This window comes from Prinia subflava, chromosome 10, assembly GCF_021018805.1.
Source record: "Prinia subflava isolate CZ2003 ecotype Zambia chromosome 10, Cam_Psub_1.2, whole genome shotgun sequence".
In the NCBI taxonomy this organism is placed as follows: Eukaryota; Metazoa; Chordata; class Aves; order Passeriformes; family Cisticolidae; genus Prinia; species Prinia subflava.
In genome coordinates, this window is record NC_086256.1 from 14,517,207 (window position 1) to 14,542,305 (window position 25,099).

At 38.0% G+C, this 25,099-nt stretch overlaps 1 protein-coding gene across 2 annotated transcripts in view; it reads right to left on the bottom strand.

Moving 5' to 3' along the window:
• The window catches only part of COL24A1 (collagen type XXIV alpha 1 chain), a 120,981-nt gene that overhangs the window by 44,258 nt on the left and 51,624 nt on the right, over positions 1–25,099 (bottom strand). For both annotated transcript variants that reach the window (XR_010081463.1, XM_063407447.1), the window contains exons 20-25: positions 22,094–22,147; positions 17,783–17,836; positions 17,010–17,054; positions 11,082–11,135; positions 10,031–10,075; positions 1,210–1,263 (exon numbers count right to left, since the gene is read on the bottom strand). Coding sequence is in view for 1 of the 2 variants with exons in the window: in XM_063407447.1 (XP_063263517.1) it covers positions 1,210–1,263; positions 10,031–10,075; positions 11,082–11,135; positions 17,010–17,054; positions 17,783–17,836; positions 22,094–22,147 (306 nt within the window). In the remaining variant the exon portion in view is untranslated. The remainder of the gene's footprint in view (positions 1–1,209; positions 1,264–10,030; positions 10,076–11,081; positions 11,136–17,009; positions 17,055–17,782; positions 17,837–22,093; positions 22,148–25,099) is intronic.

Consider the following 25,099-nt stretch of genomic DNA (forward strand, 5'->3'; position numbering starts at 1 on the left):
TTCACCTTTCATTCATGTCACATCCAGCTGAAATATCAGATATAGCTGTAGATTATCCTCAGAAGATTATACTTTTATTACAAATAGTGCACACAACATAGCAATAACGCTATATTTTATATTGCATCCTGTAATTATGCTGGAAATACATTTGTCATTTAAATTCACGTAGCATGTTTACCTTGCACTACTTAATCCATAAGAGAGGAAGACAATAAATTCTACAGAAACAGCACAGCAGTGACAATTATTGCACCATGAAGAAGCTTCCTTCCATTTGCTGATGGTAAATTAATTAGTCTTTTACTGCCCTTCCCCTCCTAGCTAAACTAGCAGCAGTATCATAAAGTAATCTTTGTTGGGCCAAGTGTAATTATGAAGAACAAGAATCCTTTGACATGAAATTCTATGATGATATTATGACTAAAACCATATGAGATTTGTCTAAATTTAAAGCAGGGCTTTTCACTGATTTATTTCCTTTCACTGATTATATTATTATCAGATTTTAATGGACTTCCTAATAGTCGATTAAGACTTTCTCCATAAAATATCTAAATAGCAGACACCAATCTAGGTGAAATAATTCAGCCCTGCAGGAAAGAAATACAAATTGTGCAGCAGTATTCTGACAAACAATTATGTATTTATCATAATTGAAGCTGACATCCAGTCCAGTAATAGGTTCCTGTTTTTCAGTGTTAAAATGCTTCACCTAAATAAAACCATGTCAATTACACTTCAGCTATTTATACTGTTGTAGTCATGCTGACTCTGCCAAGCTTTCACAAACACAACTGTTACTGCACAGCAGACAAAACTCAGTCTTGTCTTTTTAATTCAGTTAATGTATACAGCCAAGTTTTACCTTTCTACTTTTGTCTTCATTATGTAATAGTACAAGACCAGTGAGTATTTGTATAAAACAAGTATAATTCATGCCAGTTTCTCTGAAGCAATAGCACTATAGTAAAGGGATATAAGTAAGGTATCAAACCTATCAAGTCTAAATTAACTGTGGAGTAAAACCAAGGATATCAGACACATACCTCAAACAGGAACATTTGGATTAGCAGTTATTACATCCCCATGCTCTGAAATAGCTCCAGGAATATTAGCTTTGACAGTGGTCAGTAAATGATCCCTCACCAGCACTTTATCACCCCAATGGTTTGCAAAGCTGCTGAGTAGTCAGATGTGTTATTATACCTTTTCACCAAGGCTTCCAGGTGGCCCAGCTTCTCCAGGTAAGCCAGCTGATCCCTGCATAAAAAGAAAGCAGACTTTTACTTGCATGGTATCTACACTAGTTCATGGTCAGCAGCTCTCCAGCAACAGAGCAGGGCCCATTTCTTCATCACAGAGGACCCCATGTGTGTCTAAGAGCACCTGTGGGGAAGTGAGGGCTGCACGAGTTAACCTGGCTCAGCCCAGGCAGAAGGACCCTGCACCTCAGCAAACCAACTGCAAATAGCTACTGCCAGCAGGGAAATTGCATTGATTTCATCACAATACTACCCTACTACTTACATCTGCTACTGAGCTCAATCCTGCACAGCTAAAAGCTTTGCAAACACACAAATAAAGATGATAATTGCTCTGCTAGCTCTTCAGTCTGACCACAGATTTCAAAGGGAATAATTTCAGTGGAACAATATAAAATGCAGTCAAAACAAAAATTACATTGGATCAGGTGTAGTCAGAATTTTCTCTTCAAGAGCAGTAGCCCCAAATGCCTTTGAAGTCAGAGGATCAGAGCCTTTCAGGCACTCAAAAATAAAATAATTCTCTCCTGAGGCTCTCTCACAAATTTCCACTGGATAGAACAAGTACAACCATATGGGATGGGCAACATGAGAGGATGTACTTTTAAAAACCTTATTCCCAGTGCTTACAATACCTACTTTATTACGAAACCTGAAAGAAAGAGAAATTATAGTGCAAGGTTCCAACTGAGAAAAATATGACACATTGAGCTTGAAGAAAAAGCACGAAGTGCCCAGAGTACATTGCACAGCTGCCCTTGGAACATGGCAGAAATGTGGAAGCTCTCAGTAGGGATATAATACACAATTGTACAATGTGTGTAACACTTCCAAAAGAAAAAAAAAAAAAAAAGTCAGTTATGTCAATTCACACATTGGCATTGCCACCTCTATGTGTGTAGGAAGGAACTAGCATTAGCAGCACTACACCAGCATTGAAGATTTTAAAAAAGGCATTACTTTAATAAAATAAAAATCCAGTATTTATCTGCATAATGTGAATACAGTTCAGCCTCAAGTACTTCAACAGAACAGGTGCAAAGTAAGTAGAGATTTTATGATTACTTGTTCTCTTGGACTGCTAACTATGCTGGAAATCCCACAGTTTAAACACATTGATACAGCAGCCTTTGAGGCTGATGATACTGGCACAAATTACTTTATAGAAGGAAGTAAAGAGATAAGCAGGCATCTCTATGGCCACAGGACTGATATATTATGTGTGGGAACTTGTGTATTCTATGTCAGAAGTGAGATGTCCCTTGCCTTGGCAACAGCCAAAGATGGGTGCAGGTGATATTGGCACTGAGGCAACGGCCCAGACGTCACTGGCAGCAATGAGGGACTTTTGTGATGAACTCTGAGAGTGAGAGCTCCCACTCAGAGCCAACAGCAGGCCTCAGAAGCAGGCAGAAATCCGTGACACAAAGAATTACCCTGTACTCTTGCTTATCAAGGTAAGACCTGTGGAGGTACAGCTTCAAAATGCTAAAGACTAATCACTTTGATTTTCTTATTCCAGAAAGAACAGAAGGCATAATTAGAGCCAAGATGAAACTCAGACCTATTCTCTTTCCACAGAGACACTCCTGATCTCCCACTGAATGCCACACTGTTTACAGGACTGAAGATGCTGATCAGAAAGATGGGGAGCTGTGCCTTGCCCCAGCAGTGAACCATTTAATATACAGCCTCTGATCAAGTTCTCTTTTCAATTCAGAAGTACTGTCTTCCTGACTTGGTTACTCTGGGGAGAAAGGAATTATTAGGAAGCAGTGACTGTGAATGTGCTGTTGTATTCCCCAGCATATTAGGGCAAGCCTATGGCACCCTCCAGAGCAAGAACAGAAGCTGGTTGTTTAATAGTTTCCTATAGGTTGGCTATTCCTCAAAAGTAGTTAAGGAAATTTACAGCAAAAACACTAAAACGGTTGATAAAAAAGATGTAAAAGAAACTTGGCATAACTGGAATTGGATATCTAGGGAAAGCAAAACAATAGTCAAGATGACTAGAAGTGAAGCCAGTGAAATGTTAAAAGCAACAGGGACTTCAGGGCAGAAAATTCACGACAGGTTAACTAAATGCTCTTCCACCCTCTATTCAAAACAGAGACTGGGAAAATGTTAGGGCTGGTATGCACAGAGGTAAGATAACCAAAAACCTTACTTAGGAATATAATTTTGAATTTTCAATTAGTAGCATTCAATGAAAAGGTAGTACAGAGAGCAAAACATCTTGTTCTGTTAACATATTAGCCATAAAATTATGTTCTCCCTACATCATTCCCTACAGACCTTCTGTAAGATCATGTGGCTCTTAAAATCACAGATTTGGACTGGCTTGTTATAAGACCAGCTACTAAGACTGAATTGAGGTTTCAACTCTCTCTTCATCTTATGTAAGAAAATGAATACAGTCCAAAGCAGATCTGTTGAATCAGTCTTCCAGTATCCCTTCAATCCTCTGGGAACAGTGGTACATTCCAAATACAAAACTGAATGCATTAGAAAACAAAAAAGTAAAGCAAAAATCCTGAAGTGAGTAAAAAAAGAAATCAGCAACTTATTAAAAAAATAGTCATCAACTTTCATTTACAAGGACTTGTGTAAAAGTCTGCAGTGACAAAAATAGCATAATAACAACATTTTAGAAACCTTCTTGACAGGAGCATTTAATGGAAAATGAATCAGAGACCAGATCTCACAACCAACACATGCCTGAGAAAGACAAAAACATCTTGCCAGGGCATATGCTCCGTGTTAGAAACTGGACTGTAGCTGAATAATTGAAAACACATTGTACACTTAATGCAAACCCAAGTATGGAGTAATCGATTGAAAAACCTGGTAGTGAGAAATGAATATCCAGCTGGTTTCAAACATTCCCATGGGAGCAGTTACCTGCCAGGTTGTACTTCAATGTGTTCTTCAGTGGTAAGTGAAAAATTTTCAATCCAGTGCTATTTCATTTACAGTTCAGCATTCTCAAATATTTTAATTCAATATTGATTTAATGAGTTGACATAATAAATTTAAAATAATATCTTGTCACAATAGCATTTTTCTATTAATTTTCTGTCTGTTGAGAAAGTTATTTGGTAATCAACTAGAGGTGATAATCTGAGTGAAAAATCTGTGATTTGCTACAGCCAGTGGAGGAAGTGAATAAGAGTAGAGATGCATCATATTTGTACCTTGCAGCTGATACTTCATTCAATTATTTAAAGGACTCAAAAATTCAACTACCAGAATATTTGACAGGCAAGATGTACTGGCACCAATCACCTAATCTACAGCAGTTTTAATAAATAAATAAATGGATTAAATTTTGCTTCCAGTGTAATGTAGGGTAATTCTGTTTGATAGCACTTGCAGAGGAATGCTTGCTTTTAAGGGAAGTTGCCTGACAAAGTGGGGGTAGGATGTGATCGCTGACAAAACCTTGGAAGTTAAACTGCAGATACCATGTGCAGGTACTATTCCTCCAGCTGAAACCAAATGATAAAGAGAACCACTGGAAAATCCTTCAAGAAAAGTGAGCAGCAGCTTGGTAAAGCTAACCTCTGGATACTGTAACCTCTTTCTCCCCTCTTCTCAGCAGGAACTATAGTGTATCAGGTCACACAGGGTAAAAACAAGAAGCACAATATAAGACACAGAAATATTTTTATTACCATTCACTGTTAAATCCTTCACAGAATTTACAATAATCTCTACAACTGAAGCTGAAGCAGCTCCTTCTTTGGAAGCCCTTGACAATGTCCCATGCATTCACCAGACTTTAAAAAAAGGTCTTTCCTCAGCTGACTTATCTTTTGGCCTATGGTTTAAAATTCTCTTTTGTATATCCCTAAAGCCCAGACTTTTCAGGATAATTCCAACAACTCCTTCTGTTGAGCATCCTGAACATATCAGTTAAGGTCCACTTAATCTTTCCTTCAAGCAAAAGGAATTGCAGTTTCCATTCTCCGTCAAATATGCATCCCTGGTGCCTAATCCTGCTAATTTTTACCTCTCTGAAAGATGTGGTAATTGTTTTATGTCTATTCTTCCCAAAAGCAGCTCAGCTCCAAGGCACATGGCCTGACTGCAGTATTTTATTGCCATTCACAGACTCCTGCAGCCTGACCATTTGCAGCCTGCTCTGGAGCAGCCACTGACAGCCTGAACATCACTGGTTTTCCTTTGCTGCATTGTAAGGTTATTTTTTCATTGCAAAGCACTTTTTATTTCAGCTTGGTTTCCTTCTGTTGTTTCAAAAACTATGTTCAACCAGAGAAATTTGCTGACATGTAATTTCTGAAGATTATTTTTCAGGATTTGTGTTCATGAGCTCTGCCTTTTGACACCAGTTGCACATAGTACAGCTGACAGTTCTACCCTTGTACTGTCTCAATGTGCGTATAAACATCAAAGATTTCTAATTCAGAAGAGTACAGGCTGAATTTCTTTAACAGAGGTGGCAAGGAAAAATAGGAATTAACTTGCACTTAGTCATTCTGAGTGGTGCAGCCTGGGTAAACACTAACATTACCAAACACTAAAACAATCCTGGAAAACAACAGTTTTAAGTTGAGATGAATCCTGAATAATTCAATAAATCATTTTCCTAAATCATCCCTGACATTTTAACAAACAGATCATTATGAGATGCTTGAAGTTAGTTTCAAATATTTGCTCTCCATCACTGAACAGTATCTAATCTAAGCATAAAAAAATCCAGTTGCACATGTCAGCAAAGTCAGATTTTCCTCTCCCAAAATGTAAGGGGAATTTTCTCAGTAGCTGAAGGGGTTGTTTTTTTTGGCTTCCAAAAGATTTTGTCTCATCAGCAGTGTACATTTGCTCTGTCTGCTGTTCCCTTGCTTCTCACCATCTTAACCAATCCCTCTTCAATCAGACCTGATGGTGCTGCAGTTAACCAAATATCCTGCAGCAAGGAGCAGCTGCTGGATCCTGCCACAGCTCAGGGCTCTGCTGAACCAAGCAGCCCCACCTGAATCTGCCTCCCTTCCCCTTAAAACAAACACAACATATGCTGTAGCCAGAAAAACAGTTTTTGTTGTAGAACTTGGTTAAGGAATATTGTCTGAAGTCTGACTTTAAGCACATCTCTGATCTACTCTTAAATGTGTGCCATTTAAGCTTACTAATACAGTGAACATTTTATAAATTTTTTTCTACTCTGTTTCCACAGTGGACAAGCATCCAGAAATATTTGGGCAGAAATATGCTCTGAAGAACCAGCAGCTTCATGTGACCTAAGAAATGTTGGCTCCTGTGGCTCCTAGCCCATTGACAGAGGTGTATTTCAGCACATGTTCCACCTTACTAGGCTGAAAATACAAGTGTTATAGTCCAATCTCCTGCTGTTGAAATTTCCCTGCTTGTGCAGAGTTGCCATCTGAACTTTTCCAAGCAGGTATTAAGCAGGACTGGGGAATGGTGCTACAGAAAAGGAATTTTGGCACCTCAAAGAGCAGTGGCAGACATTTTAGTGAAAAACAGGAGTGAATGATACGAGGGGAAGCAAGTAAACTGAAAGAAACAGAAGGAAAATATTGGTACAACACTTTGGTATCAATAGCAGCCAGGCACACATGGTCACAGTGTAATTTGCTATGAATTCAGCATTTACAGGATTTATTTTTGCAAAATTACTTCTTTGGACAGTTCATTCAGGAAATGCACTAGTTATCATTTAGAAAACTGGAATGCAGTGATGGATTCCCCATTGCTAAAAAGCAGTATAATAAATTTTAACCATGGACTTAAAAGTATGTGTTATATCCTGGAATTCGAAGAAGTCTGTCCATAGAGATAATGAATAAACAGAAAACCATAGAAAAGCCAAAAAAAGAAGCTGGCGAGGTCATAGTGCAGAAGGGAGAACCTAAAAATGCAGAATCTTTTAGACACTGGGCTCATTATCAATATTTTAGCAACCTCTTTTCCCCTTTGCCTTTACTGTTTAATAAACTGCACAGTAGTTGTACATTTTTTACTGTTATTTGTACAGTTCCTCTTTGTATTTAGTGTGACCAAGCACCTGGTAGCACACAAAGCATCAGTAAGGACAGATACCTTACTGCATATCTTTTTTCGACTCCATCTCAAAATCTGTCCAGCAGTTGGTAGCACTTGTACTTTGCCCTTGTACTTTGCTTTTCAAACTTTCTTCTGTTTTCAAACTTTGTGTTTGTTTGTTTTGCGTGTGGCATGTTTTATTCCAGAGATGTCCTCAAGGCACCAGAGCCAATACTGAATAGCAGGGAGTGGATTTCTCTGTGAATCAGGAATCCATACTCCATGTGCATGCCAAGGGAAAGAGAAATTACTTGTTACAAAAAGAAGCAGTTGAGAAGCTGGAAGCAAAATCTGTGTCCAAAGCATACAGAAGTGAATATTTTGCATCAGGATTCACATCTGGAAAAGCATTTTATGCATATGAGAAAAACCATCTTCTTCCTGTTAGTACTTTTCAATTCTTTTTGGAAAAGCTTAACTGTTACAGATCGCAGTGGTGAACAAGGTGAAGGAAAGGGCTTTTGAAAGGTCTAAGAGTTGAATGTGTTTGTGTCTCTTCTTGGTGTTTCACCACTGGCCTCAATGACAACAAAATATATATTATGCCCCTAAAGATCATGTAGTGGGCACTGGTCCTCTGCTGCCAGATAATGCAAATGTAACAACAGATCAAGGGCCTCATTTGATTAGATACATGTACATAAATTAGAAGACATTCTACAACCCACAGAAAAAAATAAGAAATATTTATCGATAACTTAGAAACAATTTCGGTTTTCAGGTATTGTGTGCCATCCTGTATCACATGTGGGAAATGATAATTAATGATGGGCCATAATTACCTGTCTCTATAATACTGTAACAGGGGTGCAACATCCCCTTGTTTGGCATACAAAGTAGTATTTAATTCTTGCAGCTTGACCCTGACTGCAGTTAGTTAGCTGGTATGATTATTTTATTCAACATCATTGCAACATATCATCATTGATTATGTGTTTGAGCTAGTAATTACTACACAGAATGGAGCTCTTTTAGTGGTGAAAGACATTATGTTCATTTAAAATATCTGAGTTATGGAAAATTTGTCCACTGAATTCAAGTTCAGTGAGGAGCAAAAAAAAAGTTCTATGTCAAATCCAGAAAGTTAAGGTTAAGTAACTAGCTTCTGTGACTGTTTCATGTACTATTATTGATGTAATGACTTAAGATTGAGCTTAGCTTTGTCTTTTGTTTTGGTGCATGTGGCACTGTACAGCACAGTAGACACTATCAGTTTTCCCGAACATGTTACAGGCTGAAAACCAGAATTCACATGTAATAAGAGCTACACTCAGAGATATGCTGGATGAGTTTCAAGGGGACCTTACAGCACGTCATGGCACTCTTGGTTCCTGTGTGAGCAGAAACTTTGAATGGAGTGAGAGTCCAGCTTCTCAGACCCCTTCCCAAAGCACAACCTCCCAACTACAGAGTAGAGCTGGACTTGGCCAACAAGCAGTGTGTAAAATTTCTGCAGTAACCAACCATTTGATAAGTTGCCTCAGGTTCATCTGCTTGGTATTTTGCAGACAATGGGGAGCTAACTCTGACTACCAACTAAGGTGAACAGAGTTTCTGTGAGTAGTACAGCACCAAGCCCAAACCACTGTGTGGTATCTTCTCCTCAGCATACATTAACTCTAGAAATAAAATCAATTTAATCATGTTCTACACAACTTTTGGGTAACTAAGCTTGGACCAACAAGTTCACATCTGCTCATAAATCCCAGACAAAAGTTAAAAATACAAAAGGGCAAGGGATGAAATTAAGTAGAGGGAATTGCAAAGTGACAATAATCAACGAAAAAAGCACCTACAGTGGAAGAACTACAAGAGATAAAGTCTTCAAAAAAATGAAGGATAGGACACTGGATCTCAAACTGAGTAACAACACACTACTGTAAAAATGAGCACATCTATGCTTGTAAGAAGCAATGGTTCCTTTCTCTCAGTATTCTTAGCAGTTTGGGCAATAGGCTGGAGTCACAGATGTTTGGATGAATTGGAAACAGGCTACAGGGTAGTTAGAATGTGACTTAAATGATCTCAAAAACATGACAGGCTAATTGAATTGGGACTGTTAAGGCTGAAAAGAAAGAATGAAAGAGGCACAGAATAACAACCACCATATGTAAAGTGCTGTTTCCAGCAGAAAGGAATCAGGTTACACAACTGGAAAAACTTTTTAAAAAGAGAGAAGCCCAGGTCTTGGAGCTTTTTAATAACTGGTTAGACAAATACTTGTCAGAAATTATGTAAAGATAACAGATCCTGCCTAGGCAGAAGAGGATGGATGACATCCTACATGTCACCACAAGATCACCTTGAGCTCTGTGATTTTAGGGAGCGTAGACAGAACCAGCCTGCTAGATCCATCTCAGGCTAAATGTAGCCTCTGAAATGATTTAACTGGAAAAGGATCACTTGTTCACTTACATGGACGTGCCTTGGAAAACCCCTACAACCACTTCTAATATTCACACAACATACTGGGAGAAAAGCAGAATTAATTTTAGAAAATGCTTAAAATGGGAAATTTCTTTAAATAGTATGAATCTCAAAGACTACAAAGGTATAACTGACATACTACAGCTTCAAATACAGGCAAGCTTCATCAGACAATGTCTGCAACAAAGTATTCATTCACTCTCAAATAAAACAGAATTAAAAAGCAAACCAAAAAGAGAATTCAAGCTTACTGCTTCACCAGTTTTTCCAAGATTTCCTTGGTCTCCTTGTTCTCCCTGTTAAATGTAGAAAACAGATGATGTAGTTCACTAGAAAAGTAATTTCTTTCATATGTGTATATTAAAGTCCTCTGTTTTCCTAGGAGCCTCTTTATTTTCTACATTGCATCTGCCAATTAAAGCTTTAAAAGCTAAAATTAAGTAACCAAAACAATATTTGTCAGTGGCTAATAAGGTATTCAGGATTTGTGTGCAAAAATAAAAACTATCAATTAAGTGCTCATGAAACATATTAGGTCAGTAAATACTATAAATTAATTATTCCTTTTTTATTTAAATCTTTTTTTCAGAAAATTATCTTTACTATTTCACTACTGCTTCAAAGGTAAATGTTGCCTGTGCACTCTATTGATAACAGTAATTTTGTTATGAAATATTAGGAAAATTGACATTTGAATGACATTTTAACAAACTTCTCCCCCTTCCCCAATATCTTGAAACCATCATTAAGTGTTAATTAATTCTGTTCTCCACTGTTACATAACTGGAACATTTTGCTGTGTATTTCTTGGGTGGAAGCTGGGTGTATAAGCACTATTGATTACCTGGCTTTGACTGCAATCTCAGTTATCCAATAAAGGATGAACAATTATTTGAGTACTGTTTACACAGATTGCAGATCAGCACAGGGAAATTCGGCTGCCACAAGCTTCTCCTCTGAGCAGCAGCATTTCATCTCAGCCCATTCACACTTCCAAATTCCTGCCAGTGTAGGAACTGCCCTGAGTCCCTCGTTGCCCCTGGTCCAGGCACCCTCACATTCCCAGGCTGTTCCATCTCATTTTAGTAGACTTTGCTCACACATCCCTGGCTCCTACAGCTGCACAACTTTCTCCTTTCTCAAAGTGGGATCTTGCAAGAAAGCAGAATCATCAGTATGATACACATTTATATTCTTTGGAAGCATGTGTGCTCATGTCCTTTCACTGGTATGTCACTGTAAATAGCTGTGTATAACTCCATTCAAAATACATTCCATTTCATACATAAAACCATCACTTACCTTTAAACCTTCTGGTCCAGAATCACCTACATAACCTTTCTGTCCTGGCTTTCCCTAAAATAAGGATTAGAATAAATTACTGTAAATATTTTATTTCAAAAAGATAATTTCATCCCAGTTTATCTATTTATTAAAATTCATGCACTAAAATGTACAGTTTAGTAATATTTAATATAAAAAATTTTAAGCAAGTGTATTTAGAAAGCTATATCTGAAAATACACTGTTGAATATTTCATCAAATACTGGAATATTAGGCAAAATTTGTATTAAGCCTTACAGCTTTAACACTGAGGAAAAACTGTCACAATGCAAGATTGAAACATTTCAATTTCACTTTGAAAAAACATATTAGGGAGACAAAAAAAGGCAAGGCAACGTTTTCTCCTGGTTGATTCCAGTAGAATAGGGACTCAGCAAAAAATCTGATCCTTGGGCTTCAGGAACAGGTGTCATAACTGTCCTTCCTCAACCAGACAAAATCAGCTCAAACACCCTCTCCTCTTTATTCAGAAAACTGATGATTTTGAGCCTCATTTCTCTCCATTAGCATTTTGCTGCTGACATATTCTTGTTGCCATGAAACTCTGGTAATAACTCTGTTAGCCAGAAGAGATACAGCAACATCAATCAGAGCAGGCCATGAAGTGACAGCATCTTTGAAGCCCTCCACAACATGTATCCCTCCCTCTGTCCTCACTCACACAGACCACAAAGGCACACACACTAGAAAGCTTCCCCCTTAATTTTCAATTAGATGTTTATAACCTAATTATGCCTCCCTTTTAAGAAACTGCTTTCCCTCCCACCATACTTTACTTCCTCTACAACATAAGACATGGCCCAACCATTTGGCTATCTGGACAGCACAGCCTGCTCAGACAAACTTTCCCCATCTGTTCTGAGGAGAGGGCCCCAGTCCAGCAAATAAAGGTCCAGGGGACTGGACCTGGCTCTTGGGCAAGTTGCTGATGAGATTGCTGGAGGCTGACAACTGGAGAAAGAAAATTAATTCAACATTTTAATGATTCAGTATCAAAACCATGTAGATTTGTGCTTAAAAAGAAATTCTCAGCTGCTGTTCCAGCAAACGGAATAATTGGAATTGCCAGAGTCCATAATAAGAGCTGTCCATTCCACATAAGCTGTCCTGAGAAAATAGCAACTAAAGCAATAGATAATAAAAGGTTCTTTAAAAAGAGAAAACATTTTTTCATTTGGCTCTTTTGCTTCAGCTGTTCTGTGCTTGTCTTTCAGAGCACAACATGTGTGTTAGTTTCTGGGCATCTGAGAAATTTTCTATATGGCTTAAAATGATAATGTCTTAGCAGGTTCCATGACTTCTCATATTAATCCCTTTCTATCACTCTCATTCTCTCTGCCTATCTGAACTATTTCATTTTGCCCAATAAGTTCCAACAAATAAAATCACTTTAGGAACATATTTTTTGTTTTGCCAATGGACTAAAATATAGTACAGCCAGGAATGCAGGGAGAAAAGACCACAAAGAGAAGTTCTGAGAGAACCAGATACAGCAAGTCATGTCTTTCACAAGGCTTAGCAAAGAACCAGTGATGGGCTCCTGCAGGTCACTAAATGCTGTTTAATTGCTTCCTTGTAGAGGAACTCAAGTTCCTTCTATACAGCAAGACTGTAACATAAAAATGTTTTAAGTGAAAGGCATCAAAAGAAAACTAGGGGCCCCTATTAACTACCTTGATAATTTTAAGTCTTAAGAGAACTGAACTGAGTTACAGCTTGCAAAGGTTTCTTGGCTGTCATTCCTCAGCTATGTACTGGCTGCAAAGGACATAGACCAGATGGAAGTTGATCAGAAAATGGAACAAGTGGATTTAACTGGTAAAGCAATCTGAAACACATGGATTTAGCTTTAAGCAGAAACACAATACATTTACACATGGAGGAAAAACCACTGACAGAAGGTTAAACTAGGGATGGCTGCTTTTCTGCTTGCAAACCCCTGAGAAAATTACTCTTCCAGGCAGGGTAATCCCAGAGGAAATGTCTGTTTCCTAAAATATTAACTGAAAGTTCTACCCTTCTCTTTCAGGAAACAGCAACCAACTGTGCTTCCTTTCACCTCACAACTGGTAGGTACAGGTGTGTATATATTAATATAAATATCTCTCACTATCACTATTTCAATCCCTTCTTAAGCTTCCCACATGCCTTCAGCCCACAGGAAGGCACTTCCAGAAAATACTGCACTGGGGGTGCAGGGTAGATTTGAGAACATTTTCTACTACCATCAGGAGAAACCGCTCATCATATGACTATATAAATTCCAATAAATTCCAGCTTCTTAACACGTGGAGCTCACAAAGGAATCAGCTTGCAACAGTTCCTTTTTACTTTCTGGTAATTTTAAAACAATCTCCACTCTTTTAAAGGCATTTTCGTTTCCAGTAATGAAGATTGGGGAAAAAAAAAAAAAAAGGCACCAATGCTTGCATTGACTGAGCTGAGCTACACTGACAGTTACAGTGTTAATATTTGGATAGCCTTTGAGAGAGAGGGTTAAGTGGGAGGAAACTGAATAAACACAGTCACATCTTTAATACATCAGCTCCTGTATTTCCACAGAACAAATAAGCTAGCACCAAAAAAATCAGCTTTTTTTTTATGTAGAAGGATTAATTTAAGAGAATGTACGTATTTGACTCCAGAATAGAATGGGTGGGAAGGTTTGGAAAGAATGAATGAAACGTCAAATGACATGATCAGATTCAGTTCAAACACTTCTTCCAAACTTTAAACAGACTGAGGTCTTTGGAACTGAGATATATTTTGAGTAAGCAGGAGAACATCCTCAGTTCCAGTTGCTTTAGACACATGGGAATTCTTTTTTGAGTTGGGGCTGAGAATCTCAGTGTAGGTTCATATTCACTTCTGTTCTAGCAGATGATGAACTATTTTGATTGGCCATATGGGTCCCAGGGGTTTTTGGTCTCTTTCATGTTTTTTAAAGCAAATATTAGAAACAAGGGCAGGGGAGGGAGAAGGGAGAAAAATGAGGTTAAATTTTATTGCTGCCAGCTGGCCACATGCCTAAACCTGAAGCAGGCATTGGATATTTAGACCTGAAATTGTAAAAGAGATGAGGGTTCCAGAAGCTCTAGAAACCTGCTCCATTATTTTTTCATAAGAATAATGAAAGGTTTACAATATATCACCTACAAGGATACCTTACCTTCAGACAAGCCCCTGAAAATTAAGGAAACAGTGGCTGAAAAGAGAACTAATCTATTTAACCATGCCCACAAATAAAGCCTGTGAGGCAGGAGGCAAGGGTGTAGTGAGAAAAACTCAGTCAAAACTTTCAGATAGAACAGCTAGGCATTAGAATAAAGCTCTGTAAACCAGGCAAACAGCTGAAACAGTTTGATGAGGAGAATGAAGAATTCCCACTCCTGGAGGCTGCAAAACACAAGCTGCACTAATCTATGAGGTAAAGACAGAGCTGACAGCTGATGGTGCCTTGGGGCCAGGCATGGCCAGAACACTTCTTCCTCTGCCCCCACGCCTATTGAGTTAGTGCAGTGACCACACAATTGTGATAGTGTTTACTCTCAGATGTAACATGCACCTTTTAGAACTCCTTTCATGGCAAATGGAAGCAAAGGCTATGTAAATCAAATTAATATCAAATTGCAGTGAAGGAAGTATAATTTAAAAAGACAGGCGTGTTCAGCAGCTTATTGACTCAGTCCTGCCACACTAGGTGAGATTTAAGTCAGGGCTGTGACTCTCCCACCTGTGGGAAATGGATTTGCAGGGAATTCTCAAAGCCTGACAGAAGGCTCACATAGTATGTATCTGCATGCAAACTCTGAGATAAAAAATGACGACTTAGAAATTCCATGCAATAGGACAGATATTGTTGACAGGGAAATGGAACTGGAAACAAGTTTCAAATGATGGTCTTGCAAATAAGACTAGATATTTTGAGAAATAGAACGATAAAAGATGCACTGTAGTAGGACCCACGAGGGGTAATTTTAAATGATTTGCTTTAAGGCACTAGCAGCATTGTGTGGCAAAAGCTGATAGGTCAAGAAATGCTTATAATATATTGTAATTAGGAAATAGCTAGCTTCTGACTGTGATGGCATGAATTGTAACATCTGTACTGTCTCACCCTTCATATGAGACTGAAAATGGAATAAAAGCCTTTAGAACACCTCTCAGCTGCCCCATCTGTGGGTCAGAAAAGGATAATCCCACAGCCACTGACACAGCCCCTCCGTGTGTGTTACCTGTGGGAGCGAGGCACCAGGGGCCAGCAGAGGTGGGAGCAGAGTGTGGAGCAGCAGCACAGACGAGCTGGCCTGGAGCTGTGGAACAGCTGGGGTCAAGAGAAGCCACGGGATCCAGGCAAGAGCCTGTGGGCCCCTGGACAAGGAGCAGGAACAGGCAGAGCTGCCCATCAAGCAAAACTCCCTTTTCCCCTATCTCTCGTTTCAGGAGGGGATGTTAGCCAGCAAACCAGTAAAAATGTCTGCAGACAGCAATGCTGGGGCTCACTGCAGATGCATACTCTGCTCTCAACAACTTGTGAGAGAGAAACCAGAGAGCTGTAAGACATGCCAATGGCGTGCACATTTCCCACTGAGAGAAATAAAAACCTAAATAATTTAGGTCAAATTGACCCAAAATAGATTAAAAATATTTCAGTTTGCTAGGTTACACAAAATTTTTCCTCTTGGGTCACTTTGACAGAGGCTGCCGGTGGCCTGTGCGTGCCCCGTGACGTGGAGGATGTGAAGGCAGGTGTCTCACTGCCCATGAGTCACCCAGCAGAGCATCTTCTTTTCCAATTGCCACAGCACAGCATGGGAGCTGCTGCCATGAAGCCCTGCCCAAGGAGGAGACTCAAAGGATGATGCAGCCAAACAAAAATTTCCATGAGGCTCTCAGCAGAAGCTCAGACAGATTAAACTCAATATTGAACTAAGTTACAAGGAATTTTGAAATTCTGTTTAATTTTTGCATGTTTTCCTCAGCTGCAAAACAAGGAGACCTTTGTGAGAGGGTTTTGTGTTTCTTTTTTGCCTTTTTTTGTTTTGGAATGGGTTTGTTTGTCTTAACACCTAATTTATGCAGCAAATAAATATTTCAATATAATTTTTAACAGAAAGCAAATTCCCAGCTTTGACTAGCTACTGAACAGGAAGAATGACATAGGCATATATATCTACTCTAAAAGCAGAAAACAGTGGAAAAGACTCTCAAACTCATGCAAGAAATGGGAAGTCATCCAGGATGAAAGCCAAGTCAGTGATTACCACACATAATCAAATCACATAAAGGCAGAAGATCAAATTGCATTCAATAAACTTAGAGACACTCCTGTAATCCCTAGTATCCATTAGTATTCATTTTAGCATAGAAATTTTCTAAAAATAAGTTTCAAGTTCACTGAAATGCTCTTAGAAAAACAGTATATTTTTATAACTAAGAAAAAATTGATGATAGTTTTAAACTTCCATCTTTTAAAACATGTCAATACAAACAGCATTGTGACATTCCAGCTCTATTGTTTTCAGTAACTATCTGCCAGATTTCTGCTAGATTTCTTAAAGCACACATCCTTTTATTTCTGTGAGCTGAGTAGGTTCATCCCCAATTGAAATATTTTGATATATCAGCTGCTTCAGTCCCTAGGCAGTGCATGGCAGTTCCATCTGTCTCAGAGGAGCACTGTATTTTGTGCACTATAGCAGTGATTTCCTTTCAAACCCTCTGTATGGAAAATTATTTCCCCTCCCAGCTCTGCTTTGAGCACATTCTGAGGAATAACATTCATTCAGGGGATGTCATTTTATTGCAGTGACTTCTCACAGCAAACTTACATTTCAGTAATTCTACTTAAAAACAACCTGCCCAACCAAAATTACCTATACTTACTCTCGGGCCAACTCCTCCAATAGGTCCAGCTGGTCCTACTTCTCCCTAAAAGAAATCAGGAATTCAATGACCTTGATTATAAATCTAGTTTTAAAAAGGAAGTCTGCAGATAATTGCTCATATTTATTATATAATTCTAAGTTTCATATGTGTTTGTCGAGACCAAGTCTGATAGAAACACCTGGAAAGAGGCCACTTTGCCATTGTTGGCTTTCTTCCACTCAATGTCTGTCATAGAAGCCCATCATTTAGCTACTTAGGAGTCTAGAGGTCTACCTTCAGAATCACCAACTAAATTATTTTTAATGTTAATTATTTTTAGCATACAAGACATAAGTTTTTGTTTTTATGCTGATGAATTAAGAACACTTGATGAGTCTACATGATGAAGAACTGCCTTTCTCCCCTTTCAGTTAATAGGGGTCTAGGTGTTTACTTACGAGTATCTAGGACACTGTAGTTAAATTGGTATATGCTTTCTATTTCCAAACTGCTAAACCCCTTCCCTCCCATCTCCCCAGTTTAACTAAAATAACCACATCCACCTCTGGACATATATTATCTGAGATTCCACTGAAATTAAAATAAACCACATAATGGATGCACAGCTCCATAAGACTGCTAAAAACTCTTTTAAAAACTTGCCAAAGTGCAAAAGAAACTTCAAATTTTGCATGGCAATACCATACACACCCAACCATTGTTGTCTAACCCTCTTAACCTCACACAACTCTGAAACTTAATCTCTTAATTGGATAATTTTTTCATCTTACCTCAACTCCTTTGGGGCCTTGTGGCCCTGGAGGCCCTCGGTCACCCAGAGCTCCCTGAACATCCAAACAAACACAGTGAGAACTTAAATCAACTGACAATCACATTGGTCTAGTTTCTCTCCTCTTGCAAACCTGGACTAAAACCCCAAACTGAGGTAGCAGACCTAATCTCTTACCACTGTTCATAGTATTTCCCATAGAAAGCCAGGCAAAGATGCAGAAAACCAAGTAATATAAAAACTTCCACATAGACTTAGCTGAAGTATTATTCTTCTTATGTTGTGAGAAGAAAATAAAATATTTGAACACAATAGAACAATTTTCCTCTTTTTGAAGAGGTAAAGCACACTACCATAATAAGATGAAAGCATCATTAATGTGCAGATCTTGTATTAGGGTAGTCTTTAGAATAATATGTGTTGACAACATCGCAATGGAAAGAAACTACAAAGTGAATTTAGACAACCAGCTTGTCCAAAATTACTTGTGATTTTCAGCCCTTACTTTTCTATTAGGATTATAATCAGCTACCCAGAGATAAAGCACCTCAACCTCTGCCAGCTTGGAGTTTTCATGACTGCTCACACCAACATTTTCAAAACTTTGTTAAAAAGACTTTGCAGCTAGCAGTGTATCAAAAACCTTGGGCATCCCAATTACAGTGGGATAATTGGGAAAAGCACTCGACCTGGCATAGTACAAAATTTTAAAAGTGTAAACATATTAATGTTCTGGGAAACCTAAGCTTAACAATATCAGATAAAGCAACAGGAAGAAAGAAACTGCCCTTTAGAAGAGATCTGATTATCCTCTGAAGAAAGCAATGGTGGAAAAGTGCAAGCCTTATTAACTGTGTACTAATGAACCTGAAGTCTAGACATTGGTCCAGGCATTGATCCAGTAACAATTTACTCAGCAGGCAAAGTAAAATGGAACTGAAAAATGGAGCAGGCCATCTCAAGGTTTCTCCATTAGGAGATAAGGATTTCAGTGCAATGTAACAAACTGCACAGTGGAAATGGCAGCAGCACTGCTACTGCACACACCCTTCCACTGCACCTAACTGAGTGCAGAAAAAGGTTCCAGACTGTAAACTAAATATTAACACCAAATGATATTTCCATCTCCTCCTTGGGGTTTCAGGCAAAAACAGAAAATGAAGGTAGTCATTACACATGTGCCAAAGTGTCTGGAAAAAAAGGAGAGTCAGCAAATGGGGTATCCTGTATTTCACATGTTTAACTTCCTAGTTGACCATCTCTTCCAGAAGAGGTGAAACTCCTACTAATCACTTCATTAAAATGTGTTAAAAAAACAAACATAAGTTAACAGGGGAAGGAGGCTCTTAGCTTCTTCCATGGTACGACACACACTGCTGGAAAAACTGCAGTGGTAGTCAGCATATTCTGACCATCTTTTCCTCTTTTCTTGGTTAGAGGACATAAATACTTGCAAAGAATAACACTGGGAACAAACAGTTATTTCAGAACTTCTTAAAAACATTCTTTTTCCCCTTTTTTAAAAATGTGTGTTTTGTTATTTTTTAAATAAGTGGTGGATCAAGATCAAACACCTTCTAAAATATTGTTTCCAAGCTGAGTAATGTTTTGTAGACCTAATTACATAATAAATCCTTTAAACATTGATTTAGAGAGATCAGATTTGCTGATTATTTCACTAATTTGGGGGAAATTTACAATCCAGAACTTCTACTGGCATTTAGAGACATATTTAGCTGATCACACTCAATAGAGCTTCAACTTCCAAGAAGCTGAAATTTATCCCACCCCAACTGCTAAAAAATGAAGCTCACCCTGCTTTCTTGGCTTTTAAAATGGGTACTGCTTCTGAGGAAGCATAAACAAAAACATGAGGGAAATAGCAGTACAGTGAGAACAGTTTTCTAAAAATAAAAGCTGGAGGAAAATTTTAGAACTGCAGTCAACTCAAGACAGCTGGGAATCCCAAAAGCCAAGCATTTCCAAAGCTATGCAGACCTTCTCCCTCTGTAGTGGGAGCAGTATAAGAGTTTTTCCAGTTTGGTAATCCATCTTTTCAAATGTAAGCCATCAGTTCTCCCTGACTGATGGGGCAGGCTGTCTAAGCTTTTTGCCTCTAACACCAAATGTGCTGGAGAGCACTGGATCTGGTTCAGCTGTGTCATTTCTGTACCAAAGGAACATGGAGTCTCCAACTTTGTAGTCTCCACCTCTCCTTTGTAGGAGACTTGGTTGACTCCACCCCATGGAGTCAAAAAAGAGTTACCTCTTAGTAACTTTTTTCTCTGGAATCTGTGAATAGGCAACAAATCAGTAACATATGTATTAAACATGAACAGAATTCTAACAAAAACTCCTCGGATATAATGTGCAACAATACGATCTCACTGAAGAAACTGAGCAGCAGGGATTAGATCTGTATTCATGTATAACCTTGGACAATTAAATCTGAACTGCAGTTCAAGAATTGCAGTATTTCTCTTCTGGTAATTTTCCTAGACCTTAGACAGAGTCTTTCGTTCACCAGGGTGGTTTTTTTGTAAACACCCTGGTAACTCAGAAACACAAGTGCGATGCCCCTGCAGTGGTCAGACAAACTCATTCACATGGGGCTGCTAATGTTATGTCTACATGCACATAAACAAGTCAGGAAAGCAATAAATCAGAATTGAAGGTGGACACCCCCTAGAAACACACTTGAACTTCTTCTCGATTTGCCCCATCAGATAACTACCTCTCAGCCTTCCTAGGCAATTTACGTCTATTTTGGTAAAAGGCTCTTGACACAGTTGAGAAAGAAGAGATACAGAAAATATTGGCTATGGCTTCAGCAACTGAATTATTTGAGAGGATTCTTAAGAATGTTCACCTTTGGCATGGAGGTATTGTTACAATCTTCTGGGTACAAATAAGATCATATCTTTAAACTACTTATTGCTTCCCCTCCCATGTTTTCGAGTAGTCTGCTATAGAATTTCACAATTCTGTTGATAGAAAATGTTGTAATTTCCGTGTCTATTTATTCATAGACAACCTGTATGATTGGTTCTTGGACAAATGATATTGTTGGTCTTGCACAGCTCTTTTACCTCACCAGTTTCTGCCCTCTGTTTACTTAAAGGTCAAAAAGTCTTCATTTTGGTCTAATAAATGAACTGTCTCTCAGAATAAAGCCATTCAATTATTATTTCTGCCTTTCGTCTCACTTGATCAAGTCCTTCTGGAATAAAAATGCCCATTAATGTACTACAGAGATAAAGCCTTCTAATGCTTTGAGCAATGGCATTAATGAGACATCTTGCTTCATGTGTTCTACAATTTAACTTAATTTCTAACTGCATTATTGTGCTTCCTCTTCAGAGAGATTTGGCAATGTCATTGGTCTAAGTTTATAATAGGATTTATTGTTTTACTCCTTGCATGAATCAAACTGAAATAACTGGAGTAGAATGAATTAGCAAAAAGTGCATTTTTTTTAGATAATCTAAAGATGTTCAACTTTGTTTCATATATAGATTTCATTCTGCCACACTTGTGCCTATGTACCACAGAAAATACAATGTAAGAATAGTCCCAAGGCTGATGAGTGAGGAACTTCATTGGTACTTGCCTTTCAACAAGTAGTCAGTCTTCAGATACTATTCAATCACTTTCCTCTGGGTTAATTTCTTAGCCACCTGCACTTTTTGTATTAGTCTCTGCCATTTCAAATTCAGCAAAAATTTCCCATATCTGTTTTTAGTCAAAGTTTCACTGAAAACTCTATCCATGTGAATTATTGCCTAAATTTGGTCTAAAACCTTAGTCTACTAAAGAGCAGAATCTAAATTATTATGGCACATTTTTGTAAATTTGTTTTAACCTTTATTATTATATCTATTATTTGATCCATAATTTATTCAGGCACATGAATTTTACACATTTTCCATATCCTCAACCACTATTTCTTTTAAAAATTTTTGGAAACAACTTTTAGTACAGGTGGAACCTGACTAGTACAAAGATCTGGAAACATTTGGCATGCATTTTATTTAAATACAGGTGAAACACATGCTGCTTTCTAGCTACATAGCATTTTCTCACAGTTATTGTGCCATTACATGCTTCCACCTGACACAGTAATCCCTCTCAGAACTGCGTGAACAGCATTAAACGTTCGAGTAACTTCCTCATATAAATACCTGAGGCAAAGTACCTGCATTCTGACAGTAAGAATATCTTCTCATAATGCCAGTGTCCATCTCTCAAAGTCTTTTCCTCAGAGATTAACACTATTAACTGTTATTTTTAAGAGATTTTCATATAATCTTACCTTAGGACCTTCGGGGCCATTTAATCCAGGTACACCAATATCTCCTGGAAAACCCTAAAGAAATCATACAGACAAATGATTTGCAGAGTAGGAATGTTTTCAATGTACTTGTTTTGATTCTGTTCATTCATTTAATAAACCTGAGTCACAGAAACAAGAATAAATTTGTTCTACCATCCAAAAAATGTCAAAATTCATTATATTTCCTTGAAAGAACTTGGATAAGTGACAGATTCTAGGCAGCTTTCATTAAACCCAATTTAACAGATGTCAGCATGGATTTAATTTCTCTTAGGATAAGACTTTTTATCCGCTAAGCAATGTTTGAAATTAAACCATTGGACTGGTTTGGAGGCACAAAAAATCACTACAAAGCAGCCAGCACCAGGTTCTGCACTCATGAATTCGACTATTTTTTCGTAAATTTAGGGAGCAGCTGAAGCCCTTTAATCCATGGCCACACGTTAAGGACGAGATCATTGCAGGATTGAGAAAAAGGTAATAAAATCCTTTTGCCTCCAGATCAGCAGGTGATAATCTAGGTCTGGCTGGCAGCAACTGAAGGTCACCAGCATGTAGCATTATTCAGAACAGGCCTTTGTGAAATAGACTCTAGCGTAGGTCAAGTTGTTAGCAAAGAAAAAGTAAATATACACAGAAAAGGAATCAACTAAAATTATCACTGTGAACCACCTGGCCAGTAGGCATTGAGTTGAGACACCATGAGGAGGAATTCAGTTACAGCTAGATTGCTTTAGAAGAAATGAATATATTTTAGGGGAAAAAAACCAGGTGCAGCTAATCTTTATGCAAAACAGTAGCAAGTTAAATTTCATAAATATCCAGGGAAGATACATGATCTTTACAAGTGTAGGATAAAATAAAGCATTGGTAATTTACCCTTTAGTTAGCACATTGCTCATTCAGTCTCCTGGCAAGATAGCATTTGATTTTGTTTTTTAAATAAAATTTCACATTTCAAGAAATTTTGACCATCTGAAAACAGCAAGACTGCTACTTCCTCTGAGCAAAATATTTATTACTACACCTAAGCAAAGCCATGGTCTAACACTAGGAAAAACAAGTTTCCTTCTACATTAAGAGAAAATCATTACAGATTAAAATGTATGCATGCTTTTTCCAATAATGGAAACAAAAAGCATATACACTGAACAATTTTTTAAAAATCAGGTCTAACACTTGGATGCTAATGAGTGTAAAAGAAAACCACTAAAGACTAAAAATAGTCTGAGTTTTCAGAAATGGGCAACAACTAACACTCAACATATCACAATGCATCACAGTGGTTTCCCTTTATTTTGCCATAAAGCACCAATTATAAGCAGAGCTGTGCAACAATTCCAGCAAGCCTCTAGGTGGCACAGAGAATATTATTTACATGTGACCAAGGCCCTGAGACTCATACCTAAAACACTCCCTTGCATCACCCTTAGTTTTCATACAGCTCAAAAGAGGAGGATTTTTTAAATCCCAGCCACCACTATCTACTGAAATACGTTGAAGAGTTAGGTCAGTTCTGTGGAATTTTTTAGCTGGTCCTTCCTTAATTTTAAATTTACTTATTTATAGGCCCTAAATAGTTACCAAGGGGTGAGTTGTTTCATAGATCTGTAAATCTTTATGTTTCTAATGTGTGAACAAGTGCTAATTGCTGACACAGACAATTTCCTCTCAGCAATAAACATTCCAGAAAACAATCTGCCTAGAAAAATGTTCTCTTAGAAAGATTCTAATGCTTTTATAAAGGAACAGATCTACTTGTTTATTTATTTGTTTAAATTTTTGTAAAGGGAATTCAGTAAGGACCATGAGTAGATATGGACAGGTACTACTGCAGATAGAACAAACCTGGTATTTTGAAACATTTTCATATCAGGCAAAGTCTTTGGATACAAGAGGGTTACTGGCCTGAGAACAGCAACACTAAACAATGTATTTAAAAAATTTAAACCCTCATAAATTTTTATCTTTTCTGTGAAGATGGACTAGGACTCTTCTTGAGCACAACCATGGAGAAAAGGCAGATACTCTGGTAGTATTAGAACTCTGTTTCTAAGATGTTCCCACATTAATAATCCATGAAATAAGTGTAATAATCCAGGACACAAACAGCTACATTAGACAATTCCAGAAAAAGAATGAACCAGGAAGGAGCTCTTGAAACACCTCAGCAATGGCACTTGCCATTCAGATTCCTCATAGTGAAGTAGGATGTATCTCCAGTGAAACCTAAATTTGCCGTGAGTTATTCAGCAGCCAGCTCCCTGGGAAGCTACTCCAGATTAAAAAGTCATTCTTCCATAAGGGAAAGGCCAGGAGATTAATGTATAGTTTCCAGCTGCAATGTAGCTTTCAGCAGAGACTATTCAAAACAAAACAGCCCTCGGTACTATGACTTCTTCTAAGGAAATGCAGTCTTAATTTCCATCAGCCAGAAGCCCAGCAGCTGGTAGGATACAATTTATTTTCAAAATCTTGCTACAGATGAGGTCTTTTGCCAGCAAAGCACTTCAGAATACACTTCATTTGATCAAAAGAAATGTAGCATCAGAAAAACCTGAAGTGCCAACTATCTTATGTACACAACAAAAAAGTGCTTTAACCTTGCAGTGGAAATGTTGCTTTTCGCACTAAACAGTTAAATATAAAATTAACATATTTAGTGCTCTTATTTATCTATATAATGTTTAGTTTTAAAAAATACAGAGATGACGAAGTTGTTATTGTTAGGTCACATCTCAGCACCACAGAAAGAAACACTCTGCCAAAGCTTTTGCTTTGCTTTTGTTTTTCTTGTGCCTGCTAATATGGAAGCAAAATATCAGAAATATTGAGGCATTACCCTCTGATTCTGTGCAAAGGCAAGTAGAGAATATAAGCAATTTGACAACAACAGCAGTTCCTCAGCTGCGTGCCAGAACATGCAATTAATTCAGCCTTTAAATTATGTTTATTTCTATGTTTCCTACAAATCACTTGCATGCA